The 18,743-nt window shown below is 56.2% G+C and overlaps 3 protein-coding genes across 9 annotated transcripts in view; 1 reads left to right on the top strand and 2 right to left on the bottom strand.

The window, feature by feature from the left end:
- Positions 1-6,409, top strand: part of PDCD11 (programmed cell death 11) — a 53,908-nt gene extending 47,499 nt beyond the window's left edge. For 2 of the 5 annotated variants that reach the window (XM_055250056.2, XM_063626956.1), the window contains exons 31-36: positions 150-299; positions 534-784; positions 1,478-1,646; positions 2,230-2,383; positions 2,839-3,004; positions 3,725-6,409. In XM_055250056.2, coding sequence (XP_055106031.2) covers positions 150-299; positions 534-784; positions 1,478-1,646; positions 2,230-2,383; positions 2,839-3,004; positions 3,725-3,896 — 1,062 coding nt within the window. In that variant the 3' untranslated portion in view covers positions 3,897-6,409. Of the gene's footprint in view, positions 1-149; positions 300-533; positions 785-1,477; positions 1,647-1,990; positions 2,173-2,229; positions 2,384-2,838; positions 3,005-3,724 lie in introns of those variants that run through there. The other 3 variants (XM_055250063.2, XM_063626963.1, XM_063626973.1) reach the window with 3 other exon arrangements.
- Positions 5,130-11,788, bottom strand: CALHM2 (calcium homeostasis modulator family member 2). Of its 3 annotated transcripts, none has more exons than XM_063628210.1 (4): positions 10,985-11,788; positions 10,639-10,796; positions 7,696-8,408; positions 5,130-5,911 (listed from the first exon to the last, which is right to left on the bottom strand). In XM_063628210.1, the coding sequence occupies exons 3-4, from the start codon at positions 8,248-8,250 to the stop codon at positions 5,495-5,497; spliced, it is 972 nt and encodes a 323-aa protein (XP_063484280.1). In that variant the 5' UTR covers positions 8,251-8,408; positions 10,639-10,796; positions 10,985-11,788; the 3' UTR covers positions 5,130-5,494. The 3 variants fall into 3 exon arrangements, with proteins under 3 accessions (XP_063484280.1, XP_063484282.1, XP_055106235.2); XM_063628212.1 differs by adding an exon at positions 9,360-9,562 and having other exon boundaries at positions 10,639-10,991; XM_055250260.2 differs by having other exon boundaries at positions 10,639-10,996.
- Positions 11,789-13,782: 1,994 nt separating this feature from the next.
- Positions 13,783-18,005, bottom strand: CALHM1 (calcium homeostasis modulator 1). Its single transcript, XM_055250251.2, has 2 exons — positions 17,400-18,005; positions 13,783-14,941 (listed from the first exon to the last, which is right to left on the bottom strand). Exons 1-2 carry the CDS (start codon positions 17,949-17,951, stop codon positions 14,456-14,458), a joined length of 1,038 nt encoding a protein of 345 aa, XP_055106226.1. The 5' UTR covers positions 17,952-18,005; the 3' UTR covers positions 13,783-14,455.
- Between the last annotated feature and the right edge of the window lie 738 nt (positions 18,006-18,743).

Genomic DNA, 18,743 nt, shown 5'->3' with positions numbered 1-18,743 from the left:
TGGGCTGGGGCCTGGCATGGCTTAGGAGGAGAGGAGAGGAGGGGTCTCTGGGCCTGGTAGGAGTCCATGCTCCCCCAGGTGGGCTGGGGCGGGGGAACAGGGAGCAGCCTGAGCCAGGTGCTTTCTTTAGCACCTCTGTGTTCCTCCAGGAGAAGCAAACCAAGCCAGCAGAAGCGCCCCGGCTACAGCTATCTTCAGGCTTCGCTTGGAATGCGCGACTAGACTCTCTGACCCCGGCCTTGCCACCTCTAGCAGAGAGCTCAGACAGCGAGGAGGATGAGAAGCCACACCAAGCCACGGTGCTGTATTTTGCAGGGCATGTCCTTTTTGCAGGGACCCCTTGGTGTCAGTCTCTTGTGCTCTGTTCCTGGACTGGGTGTCTTCCTGGGTGAGTGGGGGAGGGGGCAGCGGCCAGTCCCAGGCCAGGGTGTATATATAGAGCCCTGGGCTGCCCAGCCAACTCATGGCTTCCACCACAGACCTCCCCTAGGCCTTAAGGAGCAGATGACTCACTGTGTTTCTGCCTTCCATAGCAGAAAAAGAAAAGCAAGAAAGAAAGGGAATTGGAGAAGCAGAAGGCAGAGAAGGAACTGTCCCGCATTGAGGAGGCGCTGATGGATCCTGGGCGGCAGCCAGAGTCCGCGGATGATTTTGACCGACTGGTGCTGAGTTCCCCCAACAGCTCCATTCTGTGGCTGCAGTACATGGCTTTCCACCTGCAGGCCACGGAGATCGAGAAGGCCCGTGCCGTGGCTGAGAGGGCCCTTAAGACCATCTCCTTCAGGTCTCAGCTTTGCCCCAGGGAGCACTGTGTCTCCGCATGTTCTGGGCTGGGAGGTTTCTCAACCTGTGGGGTAGCTCCTCCTAGGCAGGCCGGCAGCATTTTGGGTGGCTGCCACCAGGGGCCCATGGGTCCCCAGGCTTTCTGCCATAGGTGTGGCCATCTGTGAAATAGATCTACTCATTTATATTTTATAGTCCTCTTCCCTGAAACTGCTAAGGGTAACCTTCACAAGAGTGTACACTTATACGAGGGAACCAGTTTGAGTAAGAAAAGAACTCACTACATACCTGAGCGAAATCCCTGTGGTGGTTTTCCAAACAGAGAGAGAGTTTTTGAGGCCTAATGAAGAGGGAAGGCAGTCCTTTGCTTCATCCTCTTAGCTTGAAGAGAGAATCAGACCCAGGTCTCTGCGTCCAGCCCAAACCTCAGGCCCGTTTGGGATCTGGTGGGCATCCTTTCTAGGAATGGAGGCAGAATCCAGGAGAGCCTCAGACCCAGCCATTGGGGTTGGGGCAGGGGTTCCTAATGCTGTGGGAGCTGTGAGGACACAGTCTCTTAGGGTCTGCATTTGGGGTGGGATCTGAGGATACAGATAGAGCCTGGGAGGGAGAGATGGTTCCTGAGTCTGTCTGGATGGGGCGGGAGGCTCACTGGTCCCATGTGGAGCTCATGTGCTGACTGCTCTCCCTCCAGAGAGGAGCAGGAGAAGCTGAATGTGTGGGTGGCTCTGCTGAACCTGGAGAACATGTACGGCTCTCAGGAGTCCCTGACCAAGGTCTTCGAGCGAGCCGTGCAGTACAATGAGCCTCTCAAAGTCTTTCTGCACCTGGCTGACATCTACACCAAGTCAGAGAAATTCCAGGTAGGAGGTTGGGCCACAGACAAACTCTTGGGAGTCCCAGGGCCACAGTCTCAGGGAAGAGCCCCTGGGGTTCTGGGTCCAGTCCTGCTGTGAGCTTGCCACCCAACATCGGGGCCCCAACTTCCCCAGATTCCAAGTAAGAGAAGTCATTTCCCTCACCTCTTCTTCAGGCCTGTGGGGTCAAGGTGAGGGAAGGAGTGGCTTTGGAAGTGAAGGGGCAGTGGACCACTGGTGTGTCTGCCTTGGGCTGCTGGCAGGGCATCACAGACAGAAGGGGACGTCTCGGCCCAGTATCCGCTCTGGCGGCTCTCCTACTCCCCCTTGTCATTCTCATGTTCTCCTAGGCTAGGACTGCCCTCCTGTGGGTGCGGATCAGCAGGAATCCCCTCCATCGTATTGTGCCTGTCCACTGTGCCCTTCTGTGAGCCTCCCTCCCGCTCCTCTCAGGTCTCTAGCATTAGGCCCTGAGAGTGATTTGGCATCTGGGACCCCAAGTCTAGCTTCTTGTGAGTGTTGCTGCTTGTCTGTCTTGTGCCCTCTGTAGTATCACACTGTCCTCAGCGCGCCTTGTCTTTTCCCACAGGAAGCTGGTGAACTCTACAACCGGATGCTGAAGCGTTTCCGGCAGGAGAAAGCTGTGTGGATCAAATACGGCGCCTTCCTTCTGCGGAGGAGCCAGGCTGGGGCCAGTCACCGCGTGCTGCAGCGAGCCCTGGAGTGCTTGCCTAGCAAGGAGCGTGAGTGCTCATTCCCAGCTCCTGAGCCCACGAGCACTCCAGAATCGGGGAGTAGGGAATGGCCATGGCATTGCTTCTTCGAAGTCAGGAGAGCCTTGTGAGGGCTTTCCTCTTGCTGCCTGTCGATTCTGTGCCCCTGAGCGTAACAGTGCATGTTACATTTCAAATGCCAGGCTCCAAAAGATGGAGGAGCAAAACGCAGTTAGCACTAGTTCTGTTGCCCCTGGGATCCCCCACCTCTTGTGTGCCCAGTGAGTGGTGTGTCTGCAGTGCCCATTTGTGTATTTGGCCCCAAACCCACCCTACCTTCCTTTTGGGTCTTTGTCCCTCTTGTCACAACCTGGGTCTTGGGACCCAAGAGCAGGGAGTCAGGCGCACGCCGACCCTGCGGAACACTGTGTTGTGGTGAGGGGGCTGTCTGCTTGTTGGGTCTCTGAGCCGTCCTCTCCCTGCAGATGTGGATGTCATTGCCAAGTTTGCCCAGCTTGAGTTTCAGCTGGGGGACGCAGAGCGGGCTAAAGCCATTTTTGAGAACACGCTGAGCACCTACCCAAAGCGCACAGATGTCTGGTCGGTCTATATCGACATGACCATCAAGCACGGCAGCCAGAAGGACGTCCGGTGAGTGGGGCAGCTGGCCAAGGCCGAGTTCCTCAGGGGAGGGTGTGGTAAGCACTGGTCCCACAGCAGCTTTCAGCATCCCAGTCCTCTTACTTGATCTAGAAAACCAGTTTGAGGTGAGGCCCCAGGCCCAGTGACATTCACTTCTTCAACTTCTCTTTCTGCCTCAAAGGCCAGCATCTGGTCTGTGTCTGAAAGGAGGTAGCCTCGTCAAGAGACTCGAGTTTCTCTCATAATTAACACTGTTCCTGGCTCTCATTGTAGACCACTTTCACAGGCATTCTCTTGCTTTTGACCCCAGCATCTCCACAAGACAGGGAGGGTTTACAGATGAGTAGACTGAGGTCCAAAAAGAACAGGTGCTTCACCCAAGCCCTTCAGTGAGCTGAGCTTTTCTCATAGAAAAGCTCACTATGTATGTTTCTCACTGTTGTGTCCCCCATCCCAGTAGCTTTGTCCTGATCACTGTGTGGCTTTAGGCAGGGAAGTCCCTTACCATCTCTGGGTGTCCATCTGCTCATCTGGAAGATGAGGGTGGTAGTGCCTCTTCCCAGGGCATCATGTGAGTTCGTCATGGATTAATAAAGATAATGGTAGAAGTGGGAGTCCTGGATGGGAGAGGGTCCTGGTTCCAGGGCTGAGAGCAAGAGGGTGAGTGCTAGGCAGGAAGCATGTGGCCTGGGACTGAGAGGCAAACGCCACTCTGCTTTTCCTCAACAGGGACATCTTTGAGCGGGTCATTCATCTGAGCTTGGCCCCCAAGAGAATGAAGTTCTTCTTCAAGCGCTACCTGGACTACGAGAAGCAGCATGGCACTGAGAAGGATGTGCAGGCAGTCAAGGCCAAGGCCCTGGAGTATGTGGAGGCCAAGAGCTCAGTGCTAGAGGACTAGTGGCAGGCTGGCTCTGTGGGACACTGTCAACAATGGGCCAGCCTGGCCCCACCTCGAGTGCCCTGGGCACTTGGAAAACTGTTACCTCAGGACTCTATTTAACTGCTGCTTTTTCTGCATTTAAATAGAGAATGGGGGAATCCTGTCAGGATGAAAAGGAATTTGAGATTTTTTAAATTCCTCTTCGCTTGCTTTATTTTCAGTACCAACTTGTTATCTTTTTCCCCTACTTGGGGATTGTGGGCAGCAGGCCCCTGGACTCCCAGAAATGCTGAGGGTCCCTCTTCCAGGGGAGTTCCCTGGGGAGCAAGAGTGTAGGGGCTACTCCCAAGGGTCTTGTGGTCAGGGTCCTGCTTTGTCCCTGGCAGGCTGTCAGTCCAGCCGGAGGGGGTCAGTAGGCTCCAGGGAGTGGGCCCTCCCCTCTGATCTTGGAGTCTCTGGGCGTTCCTTCAGCCTCAGCCTCACTGGTACCTTCTGGCCTTTAGGGGAGGCTATGAATCTGGGATAGGAGGACAAATTCAGAGCCCAGAGGGGAAAATGGAGAAACCTGGGCTGCTGAGGAAAGCCACGGGTGTAGGCGTGAACTGATGATGTCTCATCCCACGCCCACTATGGCCACATTACCTAACCTCTCCATATCTGGGCTATTCAAGGTCTTGGAGGCCAGCACAGACCCAGCTAGTTGTTGAAGCCAGTTCTTTTTTGGCTTGGTCATGAGGGAATTAAAAGTTTTCTCTGGCAGAGCTTTAAGTGTCCTGAGAGCTTTTCCATGGGAAATGACTGAGTCATATGCCAGGAAGCCGGACAGGGCCAAGGGAGGGCATCCAAAGGTTCTAGAGGTGGGGCGGGTGGCGGGCAGGGATGGGAGGGAGAAGCTGGGGCTGGCCTGCTTCTTGGACGTGAGCACTAGGTTACAAGAGCTAGTTCTGGCCTGCCCACTGAGCACAGAATCTTCTGACTCGTGAAATTTCAGACTGTTTCCTTCTGAGAAAGGCCGGGCTTCATCTGTTCCCCACACCAAATCAGATAATAGAACCCAACTGCAAAGAGATCATCAGCCCCAGAGCCTTCCCCTGTGTTGAACCCCTGGCACTCCCTGTACCCTCCCTGCCACCCCTGTGGGCCATTTTAGTCCTGTCCCCTTCCCTAACACAGGGCATAGGATTTGGGCCTGGCCCTATGACCACCAGCCTGCTGTGGCATGCCCATTCAATCACGCAGACACCAGGCTAGTCCTTTTAGTAAGAAAAACTTTATCAAAAATTTAAATATATAAAATAAGGCCAGAGGCTGCCCTGGAGGCCGCTTCCCAGTGGTGCACTGCTGCGCTGGGTGTCCCTATGCAGCTAGACACATGTTAACTGCATAGAGTACCATAAAGGAGCCCACTGGTGAGCTTCACTGTCACCTGGTCCTGCTGGCTGGGGCTTCCATTGTCTACTGGGTCTCTCCACACCCCAGATTGCCTTGTGGTCCTTTCCCCTGGCCAAGAAGATGCAGTTTTTAAAAAATCGTCTTCTGATATGGATGTGAGCAAGCAGTGGGGTTCAGTTTGGGACCAAGTAGTGCCCTTTACAAAGAGCATGGGAAGCAGCTCCTTAGGAGGCGAGCAGGGCCATCTCCACGTTGTCAGGGGCTGCACCGTTGCCTGCCAGACCCTGGGCCCACTTGTGCAGGCGGCTGTAGAGTGGGAGGCCCTGATTCTCACGGTACAAGTAGACACCGGTGATGGCATTCCACTGTGGCCGTGGCTGCGTGCCTTCCACTGGGAAGTTGGCAACCAGTTCCTCATCATCCTTGTTGAGCGCCACAAAGCCAAAGAAGCGGCGCACATTGTTGGCAGCGAGCACCCGAGAGTGCACCTCGGCCGTGCGCTGGAACAGCTGGTCCTCATTGGCACGGTACTGCGCCCAGTAGGCCTCCTGGCGGTAGCTGAGTGGCGAGCAGTAATGCTTGAGGCACTTGGTCAGGAACACCAGGATGGCCACCACGCCGATGAGCAGCCACCCAAAGAGCTGGCCAGAGAATGGGCACAGTTCAGGAGGGGCGAGGAACTGCCTGAGCCCTACCCACCGGAGCGAATGGAAAAGGAGCAAGTTCCACTTGTGTAAGAGAAGCAGGCCCTTGTGGCTGTGATTCCATCGCTTCCTTACCCCCTTTAACTCACACTCTACTTGCCTGTGTTTTTTGCTGCCACCCCTGCAACCTTAAGAACACCTCCTTCCCCTGCCATCATCTCAGGCCATCAAAACCCAGCTCAACCTGCCAGGCTCAGCTCAGATGCCACCTCTGGGAAGCCTTCAAAGGCCCTTCTGGGAGCACTTGTGCCTTCCCTAAATCTCCCGTGGCCTGGTTCCTCTCATCACCATCTGCCTTGTTTGGAGGACACACGTGCTTGTCTGAAATGCTTGGAGGGTAAGGACAGGCAAGGTCATCCTTGTTTCACCACTTGCTCCTGTACAGAGATCTGGGGGCATTTGATCAGCATCAAATAAATATTTCTTTGTCTACCATCTTCCAGCTCTGGTGCTGTCTCCAGCCTTTTCTCTATTTACGTTTCTTTTTCTTTTTTTTTTTTTTCTTTTTGAGATGGAGTCTTGCTCTGTCGCCCAGGCTGGAGTACAGTGGCGTGATCTTGGCTCACTGCAACCTCCACCTTCCGGGTTCAAGCAATTCTGCCTCAGCCTCCCAAGTAGCTGAGATTACAGGTGCCCGCCACCACGCCTGGCTAATTTTTGTATTTTTAGTAGAGAAAGGGTTTCACCATATTGGCCAGGCTGGTCTCCAACTCCTGACCTCCAGTGATCCACCCGCCTTGGCCTCACAAAGTGCTGAGATTACAGGTGTGAGCCACTGCGCCCAGCCTCTGTTTACATTTCTTATTTACCCAGAGAAGAAACCTTTTAGAAAACCTGTGCTCCCTTGAGGTCAGGAGTTTGAGACCAGCCTGGCCAACATGGCGAAACCCCATCTCTACTAAAAATACAAAAATTAGCTGGGTGTGGTGGCTGCATGCCTGTAATCCCAGCTACTCGGGAGGCTGAGGCAGGAGAATTGCTTGAACCCAGGAGGCGGAGGTTGCGGTGAGCCAAGATCGTGCCACTGCACTCCAGCCTGGCAACAAGAGTGAGACTCCATCTCAAAAAAAAAAAAAAAGAAAACCTGTTCTTCCTATCTCTCCCTCACCCCCTGCTTCTCCAAGTTAACACTTGCAGCTGAGATTTTCTGCTACTTCCCAGTTCTCTTCCCTTGCCCTCTATCCCTTGACCAACCTCCTCTCCTTCAGAGCCCAGCTAAGGCTCAGGACGCCAACTGCATCTTCCAGACTCAACACTCCATCCTGACCCAAGGGACTCCCCTTAGGTCAGCAACACTTGAGGCTGACTCAGTGCTTAGCTGGGCCCTTCCTGGGATAGGAATGTGTTCATCCCCAGAGCCAGCCACACTCCACTGTCAAGGGCCCATGCTCAATCTGGCTGGGGTAAGGGGCTTATCTGTGATTGGAATTGCCCAGACTGAGCCAGAAGAATGTTCCTTTAATGTTTAAAACTAATTTGGTCATATACAAGTGAGGTTTACAGTAAAAAAAAAAAAAATTGATAAAACTCTATCTTGTTTATGTCTGGAATTGGCCCTTGCCCCACCATGCACCAGTTAACCAGCCCTGATACCTAACACTAGTGCTTTCCCACAGACCTCAGCCCCTGAGGACCAACCCCAGTTTTAGCACTAGGCCATCCCCGGACCTCCCACCAGCCACCACTAGGGAAGAGGAGCTTCCCTTTGCACAGCTCCTTACCTGGGACTCATACCTGAGCCTGCGGCTGACCTCCTCCCGGAAGTCTGACAGGTTGTCAGGGTTCTCCTTGCAGGGAAACCTGGCCAGGATTTCGGTGGCGTGGGCTGATGGGAAGTGCTCTTCCCTGGCCGTGAGTGAGGAAGGGTCCACGAACTCACTGAGAGCACAGACATAAGCCTCACCACGCAGCAGGGAGATGACAGACCAGGTGACAGGGGCCACAGCCGCACGGCCCAGGATGGAGCTTAGAAGGAGGAAGGTGGGGGCAGCGGAGCAGTTCTTGGTCCTCCGGTGCTGGCACTCGGCCACGAGGTTCCAGGTGTGGTTGTTGAGGATGATGCCAATGATGAAGAGCACCAGGGCGGGCACGCCGATGGCCGCCAGCCCGTACAGGTAGTTCCGGGCCGGTGAGCAGGGGCAGTGAAAGGCCACCACAGAGAACAGCTCCTGGCTGCCCACCGTGCCCAGTGCCACCAGGCCGTTGAAAATCATCACATCCTTGCTCTTGAAGAAGAGTGACAGGAAGCGGAAGTTCTCTGCGATCAGGGCTGCCATGGCGACAGTTGTGGCGGGGTGGATTGCAGGAGAGGAGGCAGGAGGAGACGGGATTGATGGTTGCTGGTGGTACTAGGAAGGGGCACAGGCTGGGAGACGCTGGACGGCAGGGTGTGGTTGTGCTATTTTATCCCCAGCTGTGGTTGGCCTGGTGTTTCCTGTGGAGCAGATGACCGATAAGTGTTTCCCTCTGAAAACCAGGAGTTGAGGAAGATGCTAGTGTGGACAGGCTGGGGAGAAAGGAAGGACTGCAGGGCCCCAGGGAAGTGACAGTTGCCACTGTTCACTGAGTTCCTCCAGGGCGCCTGGCACCCCTCATTTCCCATCCTCACAGTCCCACGTCGAGCTGTGTGCCCGCCGTGCACTAGGGAAAGCAAAGGCTTCCTGAGGACGAGTGGGATTCAAGCTTGGGTGACCTGCCTCAAATGCTTAGGTTCTTTTTGCCACCACAAGCTTCTCCTGGGGTAGGGCTTGGGGGTGGCCCATGGTGCTAGTGCATGTGGGGCGCTGACCAGCTTTCCCTCTGGGAGTCCAGGTGGTGCACATTAGCAGAGGGGCCAAGGACTCCCTGGATCCAGGGCGTGTCCTTAAGGCCTCAGCCTTGAGGGTGTAAAGGCTAGAGTGAGTGTCCGGGTGGATAAGGGACTTGGATAGGATCCTGCCGTGTGGGCTGGGGTGGGCACAGCAAGACGCCAGAATCCCTGGAGTTCGCAAGGACCTTATCTTTTTGGAGACCTCAGGGTCTGATCACATTTCATGACTGTTCTCTGGGCCTCAGTTTCCTCATCAGTGAAAAGAGGATAAATCATCCTGACCCTTGCTCTTTCCTAGGGATGTTGGAGGGAAAGAAAAGAATAAAAGATGCCTGATTGTGCTCTGTGTGAAACTCTCCATCTCTCTCACCCTGTCTTGTCTTTGGGGTGGCGACGATTCTCCTGCCTGCAAAGATCAGGGAACTGAGACCTGAAGAGGATCAAGTGCCTTGCTGAGGCCAAAGAAATACAGAGGTGCCACAGCAGGACCTCTAACCACAACCTAAGGAGACTTGGGAAGTGGACAAGGGTGATTCTGCACTAAGTGAACCCTCTTTTTTTCTGTCTCCTACTGACCTTGCCGTGTCCATCCACGAGTGTCCCGAAGAACCTCCTCTTCCACAGCCGTGACCCCTCTCCTATCCAGCAGCCTCCCAGCAGCCCCGCTCCACCCCGCCTGCCAGCAACAGGAAGCCTTGGTGAGAGCAAAGGCTCAGAGGTGCCACCAGCTCATCCGGAGATTATTCTGCCTTGGTCTGGGCTGCAGCAACACTGGCAACCTGCCGGGAAGTGGCTGTGGCCTCGGGCAACAGCGAAGTTTAGCCCAACTCCCTTCCCAGCCTCCACCCACACAAGCCTGAGAGACAGGCCAGGGTGTGGCCCCATGTCCTCCCCATCTGGAGGGCGAAAAACAAAAGTCCCCAGGCCAGAGGAAGCCAGGGAGTGGAGGGATGGGGTGAGCGCCAGACACAGAGGGACCTGGCCCTGTTCCCTTCCATGCTTCATGGAGGGATCACCCCTTCTAGATCACCCCTTCCGTCCCCGCCAAGGAAGGCTGCCAGATGGGCTCAGGCAGAGCCATGTGGCCATGTGGACTCCAAGAAAAGGAGAAGCTGGAGGAGGAGGACCAGGAGAAAGAGGAGGAGGAGGAGGAAGAGGAGAAAGAGGAGGAGGAGGAGGGCGAGGAAGAGGAGGAGGGGGAGGAGGAACGGGAGGGGGAGGAGGAGGGGGAGGAGGAGGAGGGGAAGGAGGAGGAGGGGGAGGAGGAGGAGGGGGAGGAGGAAGAGGAGGGGGAGGAGGAGGAGGGGGAGGAGGAGGAGGGGGAGGAGGAGGAGGAGGGGGAGGAGGAGGAGGGGGAGGAGGAGGAGGAGTCGGAGGCTGATTCTTCCCCCACTTCACAGCCTGGAGCTTCCAGCCTAACTTCCTGGGAAAGGCAGTTTGCATCACTGCTGGGGATGAATGGGTTAAAGTCGGCCCCCTCTGCCCCATCCTTTTCCCTTCTTGGCTTCTAGGCTCCTAATTAGCTCCCTGTGGAGGCCCTGGGTTCATAAACTGGCTCGAAGTGGGGTACAAGATACCTGCACAGGTTGGGTGGTGAGCAGAGGATGGGCCAGGCCATCTTCTGAGACCACTGTCCCCAGGCCAAGGATGGGTCACATCCAGACCCCCCCGTGGGACCTCCTCCAACATCAGTGACGACAGGAGACCGGCGGCTCGGGGAGGGGCAGGACTGCTCCTTGCTCAACCGAGTTGGGGGAACCTCAGCTAGGGGCCTCTCTCCCTCTGGGCAGCGTGGGACCGGCCCCACCATGCTCCGCTGACACCTGGCACACCCCAGGGAGGGCGCCTTCCTTACCTGGGGCCAGCTGTGGGCACTTGTGGCCATGGCCTCCTCGGGGCAGGACTCTCCAAGTGGCCTCCAGGAGGGCGGTGCAGGGCAGCGGCAGCCTCAGCCGTTCCCTCCCTCTTTTCTTCTGCACGGGGGCCTGGGGCTGGTGGCGGCTTCAGACTAATCTAACTCCAGAAAAGAGAGAAGAAAACAGTGGGATGGAGTCTGCGCGCCAGTGAGTGGAAAAACAGCCTCCCGGCGCCACCAGGCAGAGGAGGGCGGGCCCCGAGGGCGGCGCGAGAGGAGAGGAGCCGAGAGGAAGTTGAGGTGCCTGTTCTGCAGCTGCTGCGCGTCCCACCGACCCGCTGCTCACCGTCACTGGGCCGTGCTGGCCCTCCGCCCTCGGCCCCGACCCGGCCCCGGCCGTGCTCCACACCAATGGGACCAGTCGGGAGGGCCACGTGGGGGTGTGGAGGCACTGGGGAGATCTGACCTAGGCCTGCCCCCCATGACAGTTTCAAGAGCACCCCACGTATTTGACCCCCGCTGGGCAGAAGCTACCGAAGGAGACCCCGCGAGGGTCAGGGGAGGGTGTCGTCAGACCCGCGCTGAGCCCTGCAGGATGCTCAGGGCCAGGGCCCCACCCTCTTCTGACCCTTCTCCCTCAGAGTTGTCCATTGACTGGACAAACCATCCCCAATGCTGGCTCTTTGACCCATAGTCAGCTAACTCCCTGGGACCTGCTTCGGATCCCTGGAGGGCTGAGGATTGAATTCAGGAGCCTAGGCATTCTCCGGGGCCTGCAGGCAGAGCTCCAACTGGTGGGTTAAAGTTACAAGGAGGCAGGTTTCTGAAGGAAGCCCTGTGTAATAATCAGGGCTGCCCAGCCTGTATCTAAAAGTGGTCAAGATGAGGCCGGGCGCGGTGGCTCACGCTTGTAATCCCAGCACTTTGGGAGGCCGAGGCGGGCGGATCACGAGGTCAGGAGATCGAGACCACGGTGAAACCCCGTCTCTACTAAAAATACAAAAAATTAGCCGGGCGTGGTGACGGGCGCCTGTAGTCCCAGCTACTCGGAGAGGCTGAGGCAGGAGAATGGCGTGAACCCGGGAGGCGGAGCTTGCAGTGAGCCGAGATCGCGCCACTGCACTCCAGCCTGGGCGACAGAGCGAGACTCCGTCTCAAGAAAAAAAATAAAAAAAAAAAATAAATAAATAAAAATAAAAGTGGTCAAGATGCGGGCTGAAACGTCACGGGTCAGGAATGCTGCAGAGGAGAGTCTACGGACAGGCTAGATGACCCTTAGCATGGAGGGAGAGGACCCCCGACATCTGTCAGCTCTGCAGTGCTGGTGAAGGGAGAGGACCCCCGACACCTGTCAGCTCTGCAGTGCTCGTGGTTCCGCCATGGTGGAGCTGCCGAGTGACCCGCTGGCCTCCCTAAGCTGGGCTTGACCATATGTAGGAAGGAAAGAAAAGGTACCAAGGTTTGCTTGTTTGTTTATTTGTTTGTTTCAGATCCCAGCATGTGCTAAACACAGTCCCAGATCCTTCCCTAAAAGTTATCTTCCTCTATCCTCACCACAATCCTGAAAATCAGGTCTTTTTTAAAAAATAATTTTTTCATTTAAAAAAAATTATAGGCCGGGCGCGGTGGCTCACGCTTGTAATCCCAGCACTTTGGGAGGCCGAGGCGGGTGGATCACGAGGTCAGGAGATCGAGACCAAGGTGAAACCCCGTCTCTACTAAAAATACAAAAAATTAGCCGGGCGTGGTGGCGGACGCCTGTAGTCCCAGCTACTCGGAGAGGCTGAGGCAGGAGAATGGCGTGAACCCAGGAGGCGGAGCTTGCAGTGAGCGGAGATCGCGCCACTGCACTCCAGACTGGGTGAAAGGGCGAGACTCCGTCTCAAAAAAAAAAAAAAAAAAAAAAAAATTATAAATCTTCTTTTTCTTCTTCTTCTTCTTCTTCTTCTTCTTCTTCTTCTTCTTCTTCTTCTTCTTATTATTATTATTATTATTACTTTATAGAGACAGAGTCTTGCTATGTTGCCCAGGCTGGTCTCCAACTCCCAGGCTCAAGCGATCCTCCCTCCTTGGCCTCCCAAGTGCTGGGATTACAGGCATGAGCCACTGTGCCTGGCCAAGCAGGTCTTCTAATATCCACTTTATAGACAGGCACACTGAGGCTTAGAGTGGCTGGGTGACTTGCCACAAGTCCTGCAGTGCTGGTATTTGAATTCAGGTGTGCCTGACCCAAAGCTTTGCTCTCCTTCACATTTGTACCTCCTGATACCTCTGGGCCTTCTCTTCCCACTGGAAGCACCGCTGCCCACCAACATACACCTTATTTTTTGCTCATTCTAATCCTCCCCAGCTTCAGAGCCCATACCAACTCCTACTTCCTGGAAAAGCCCTCCCAGCCCACCTTGGCCCACAAAGATCTGAGCAACTCCTCCCAAATAATTAAGAGGAGGGAAACTGGACCCCAGAAGTGGGAACAGAGGGAAGGATGGATAAAAAAGGATGGAATCATGCCAAGATCAAAATGAATTCTTAGATGCTTGGGACTTACGTCTCAGAGCTGAGGGCGGTGCTGAGAAACCTATCTGTACCTCTGTTTCCTCCTCAACAAGATGGAAGCTCGAGTGTTTGTGTTGCTGTCTCATCCCTGCCCAGGGGAGGAGGAAGGAAGTCCTTAGGTTCAGAAATCAACAAATACATTAGCCACCCTGTGCTGGGTGCCTACCATGTGCCATGTGCGTTTACACAGAGCAACCCCATGATGGCGGGCAGGGGGTGCCTCATCCTCATTGTATAGACGAAGAAACGAAGGCACAGGCAGTGATGCAGCTGGTCCAGGGACAGGGTTTGTGAGTGGTAGAGACACCATTTGACACAGTTCTGTCTCACTCTGGAATCTGATCTGCTTTCCCTTTACACTGCTCTCTTCCACCCTCATCCCACCTGGGCTAGAGCCTCGGAGCTCCTCTTAGCCTCTTAGAACTCCATCCCCAAGAGGTGGGGTCTTTGAGAAAAATGGAGAGACTTCAGCTTGTGTCTAACTTCTCAAGCCTTAGGGATGGTCTGATTTCCCCCTGAGACCTGGATGTGAGGGGGGTATTAAGGTGGTTTTCAAAGACCCCTCTACAGGAGGACTTTTGTGCTTGGTTGGTGCTAAATAAACATGCAGTCCACCTGGACAATTGTCACGTGACCCCCATGGTGATCACACACTCTGGCCTCTTCCATGTGAACCTAGCTTCTGACATCTTGTCTCATCGCCTGTCACCCCAGGTGTGTCACACCAGGTAGGCTGTGTGTTATGTCCTTATGGACCTGCCCCAGCCCACCCAGTCTCACCTAGGACACGCTTGCCCAAATCAGAGGGCTCCCACTTCATGAGACACCTGGATGATTCCCACTCCCCGAGCCCTGAGCATAAAGGAAGAGAGGTACTGAAAAGTCACAGATGAGAATGGACCCTGGGGCAGGGATGTCTGTTGAACCTGGGAGAAGACAGTGAACATCAGCCTGGGAAGGGCTGGGCAGAGGGGAGCCATCAGTCCCTGTACCTGCCATGACAGTTCCGACCCCTTTAGACTAATACTGCTCATGGGCCCACTGCCCTAGGGCCATCCAGGGCAGTGTCACACCTGAAGGCATCAGATCCCCTTCCAGCTCCAAATTTCCTGCCTCCAATGGGCAGGCGAGTGCTAGGGAGTGTGGATCTGCCTAGAGGAGTACTGCCCAGCACTGAAACCCTTCCTTGTTCCACCTGGTTTGGGAGTTGGAGGGGCTGTGGGCTCGGATCCCCGTTCCTGCCTCTTCAGCTGGCCACGCCTCACACTTTGCTGAAGTAAGTGGCCACCTCCTTACGCGGAGGCCGGGGCCTGCCCCCAGCCCAGCCGTTGCCCATCAGCGGTGGCTCCTCCTGGCCCAGCCGCAGAGGCGGTTTGCATTTGTGCCAGCTCGTGAGCAGCTTGTTCATGGTGCCTTGATCCGTGATGCCACGCAGCTTCTCCCTTTCCTCCTCTGCACCATCGGGGGTCGTGGGGGCAGCTGCGGAAGCAGGGGCCGTGGCCAGTGTCCCATGGGTGTGACCCAGCTCCAGGTCATGGTTCATGGCCTCGAAGAACTGCTGGATGCAGACCTTGGCAAAGGCCTTGGCGTGCTCTGTGCACGTCTCGTCGAAGAGCTTGCGCTCGATGTCGATATAGTGGGACCAGTACTTGCTCTTGAGGAAGGCGGCCTGCGTGAAGCAGGGCCGCACAGAGCGCACCACGAATGCCAGCAGTGTGGTCAGCAGCACGAAGGACCAGCCCAACGCCTGTGGGGAGACGAGAGAGAGTCACGGGGCACTGTCCTTGGGCCTCTGAGCCTGTTCAGACTCCCAAAGCACTCTCTATGCCAGTGCCTCTAGCGCAAAGAGCACAAATTGGGCAAGTGAGCTTGCCTCTTGGCCCCCGTTTCCTCATCTGTAAAATGGGCATAGAAATTGAAATAATGGAGATAGGTGCACCTCATGGAAAGAAGATCACGTGGGTAAAGCACCCACCATGCTGGCGGGGCACCCAGGGCCCAGGAGTTAAGTGGGCAGACCCTGGAGTTAGGTTGCTTGGGTTTGAATGCTGTCTCCACTACTTACTAGTTGACTAGGAGCAAAGCACTCAACTTCTCCGTGCCTCAGTTTCCACACCTATAAAGCAGCTGGTGGTAGCACCTATCTCAGAGTGTTGTTGTGAGGACTGAATGTGATAAGCATAGTGCAGTGCCTGGTACCCAGTGCTCAGTGACTATTAACCATTACTGTTGTGCCAATAGGCCCTCACTTACTTACTGTGCCTCTTCTTTCAGGAAGCCCTCCGTGATCTCCCCAGGCCATAGTGGCCCATTTTCCTCTGAGTCCTGAACCTCTCCTTTGGCTCCTGGTATCGTCACCAGTGCCAAGTGAGCACCTCCTCTGTGTCGGTTCTGAGCTGGGCCTTCAGGGGTCATGGAGGCGAATCAGGCAAGAACTCAAACTCTGCGCTGAAGGGCACCCTGCGCTTGGTTCCAGCTCTGCTCTGTCAGCTCACTGCAGGGCACGGGGCAGGATGCTCCCCTGGCCCATGCTTCAGGGTTATGCCCCAGCCGCACAGAGAAGCATTTGGGCAGATCAGGACTGGGGCTGAGGGCAAGCCCAGGTGCCTATCATGGGGCCAGGCAGGTCGTGACAGAGCACACAGGGTGGGGAGACACTGAGCATGTGCACAGGCTGGGGGCGCCCCAGGCTGTTCTAGGAGTACATGCGGGCCCGGTGGGGCTGGATCTTCTGGATTTCCAACTTGGAAATCTGATTTTTATGTGAAAAATTCTGATTTTTATTTTAATTTTATTTACTTTTGTGTTTTGAGACAGGTCTTGCTGTGTTACCCAGGCCGGAGTGCAGTGGCACAATTACAGTTCACTGCAGCCTTGACCTCCCAGGCTCAAGCAATCCTCCCACTTCAGCTTCCTGAGTAGCTAAGACTATAGCCGTGTGCCACCAAGCCTGGCTAATTTTTTTCTTTTCTTTTCTTTTCTTTTTTTTTGAGACAGGGTCTCACTATATTCCCCAGGCTGATCTTGAACTCCTGGGCTCTAGCAATCTTCTTGCCTTGGCCTCCCAAAGTGCTGGGATTACAGACATGAGCCACATCGTACCCGGCCCATTCTGGTTTTTAGAAGATGCCAACAAATTCTAAAGTTGAATCTAGAATTCAGTCTCTGAAGGCCAAATGAAACGTGCATAGGCCAGGCAGCCTGTGGCCTCTGGGGCCCACTCAGCTTATGATGTGGTGGCTTAAAGGTCAGGTGGAATGACAGCTGCCAAGGCTCTGAGGCCGGGGACGATGGGATGAGTGCCCACAGGAAAGGAGGCACAGGTTAGGGAGGAGAGGGAAGTAGAGTTCAGTCGGGATGCTCAGAGCGTGACATTCACCAGGGCCATCTGGGTGGTGACAGATGCCTCCCAGGAGAGAGGCCCCTGCTAGGGTGGGAAGCCAGGGGTGTCTGGACTTGCCAGGGCAGAGCGTGCACGCTTCTCCAGCCCTTGCAGGGCAGGCTGGCCCCAGCCCCTTGCCCTGACAGCACCTGGTCTGCCAGCTGTGAGGGCAGGCTGCCTGGGTGGTCCTCCCCACATGGCACTGACTGGGTTGGAGAAGGCCTGAGAGGCTTGGATGGGTGAGCATGGAGGGGCAGAGGATGTGGGAGTAGGGCTGGGGAGGACCCTCACTCTGGCTGACCCGTCAGTGGTCTCTCCAAACTGCCTTTCCATCACATCCCAACAGGGCCTCTCTCTCACCCATGCACCCCCTTCCAGGACACCCTGGTCCTCAGCCCCCACTCCCCAGCAGGGAAGCACCAGATGGGGGCATTTGCCAGGGAAATGTACCCAAATGGCCTAGCCACCCACTGGCCTCACCACTGCCAAGGCCCGGAAGAGGGAAAGCATGCAAATTCCTCCAGCTTCCAAGCTCAGAGATCAGGATGGGGATGCAGGTCCACTCTGGGGACCTCAGGACAGCGGTCAGGCCCACTCACCAGAAGCCTCTGGATAGAGGGAGCCAACGCACGTTCTCCGGATGGCCCTGGGCTGAGGGCAGACGCGTGGCTTTGCCTTCAGCCTCAGTTGGGAAGATGCCCCCCAACACCTCGGAGCTCCACCTGAGCAGAGGCCCCATTTGGAGAGGTAGGGGGATAGGGCCCTCCCAGAGGGACCTTGATCTGCCAGGGAGACCCAGCGTGAGGCCATGCGGCCGCCTCACCTGGGAGATGCAGCGGAGGTAGCGCACGGCCACCTCTCGGGCCAGCAGCCAGTCGCCATCATAGATCTCAGGGCAGGGCACCCGGGCCAGCAGGCGGGCGAGCTCAGGGGCAGGTAGGCTGGGTGCCAGGCTGCCGTTGCCCAGTGTGGTCACGGGCACAGCAGTGCAGAAGGCACAGAGGAAGCATTTGCCATCGAGTAGTGTGACGGCCACCCAGACGACGGGCGCGATGAGGGCGCGCTGGGCCATGGAGCAGAACATGTAGCGCAACACAGCGGGGTCCTTGGCCCGGTGGCCCGGCGGCCGCTTCCACTCTTCGGCCAGCATGGACACGTTGTTGTTCATGACCAGGCCAAGCAGGAAGAGCACCAGGGGTGGCGCCAGCAGGATGCCCGCACTGTAGGCCGCATTGTAGCCCGGCAGGCAGGGGCAGTTGAAGTCGAAGGCCGAGTACATCTGGGCACTGGCCAGGGCCATGATGCCACAGATGCCGTTCATGAAGGACTCCTGGTTGGACTGCAGGAACTGGAAGATCATCCGGAACTTGTCCATCGTGCCCCCTGCGGGGCCTGGCCTCCTCTTCCCAACTCACTGCTGCCTCCAAGAGGGCCCCTGCTGCCCACCCTGCCCACTGGGTGACCACCTCATGACTCGGGCTCTCCTGGCTGGGACCAGCAGAGCTCAGAGCAGAGGCTGAGGTCACTGTCGCTTTGAGGAATCTTTAGTCAGGTGCTGGCTGAGAGGGTGCAGATTGACCAATCCTGTGGGTCCAGCCAGGGCTGTGCCCCTCCCTCCTGGGCTTCTCTGTCTCTGCAGCCGCCTCCACCTCCGGCGCTAGCACCTGCTAGAGACCAGCTTTCTGTGGGTGTGGGAGGGAGGCAGGGAGAGGAGGGAGAGAAGGCTCAGACACAGGCTGGGAAGACACTGTCTCCAGCAGGGCTGGAGTTTGGAGAGTCCAGGGCTGCTGCAGGGGCCTGAGCTCCTGGACCTTGTCTTCTGGGCTCCTAGGAAGCTCATCGCCCTCCTTCTGGCCTTCCCACTGGGGGTCTCCTCCATGCTGTATCAGAATCCCAGAGGGCTCCTCCATCAGTTCCCTGATGACAGTGTGGTGCTGCGGTGGTGGTGGCTGCAGTGAGGGTGCTGCTGGTGGTCGTGGGGATACTGGCCACAGAGGGGATGGCAGTGGTGGTGGGGGGGATGGTGCTAATGTGGACATGGCGTAGAATGAAACATCCTGGATTTGCTGGCAGAGGACTTGAATTTGACGAGTTGCCCGGGCAGGGGCTGTGGCCTGTGAGTGTGCTGCAGGGGTCCTTGTGTCAGCCTGCCTGTGTCTCTGTGGGT

The sequence above is a fragment of the Symphalangus syndactylus genome, chromosome 2, assembly GCF_028878055.3.
Source record: "Symphalangus syndactylus isolate Jambi chromosome 2, NHGRI_mSymSyn1-v2.1_pri, whole genome shotgun sequence".
Lineage (NCBI taxonomy): Eukaryota > Metazoa > Chordata > Mammalia > Primates > Hylobatidae > Symphalangus > Symphalangus syndactylus.
This window is presented reverse-complemented; position numbering and strand designations above follow the sequence as displayed.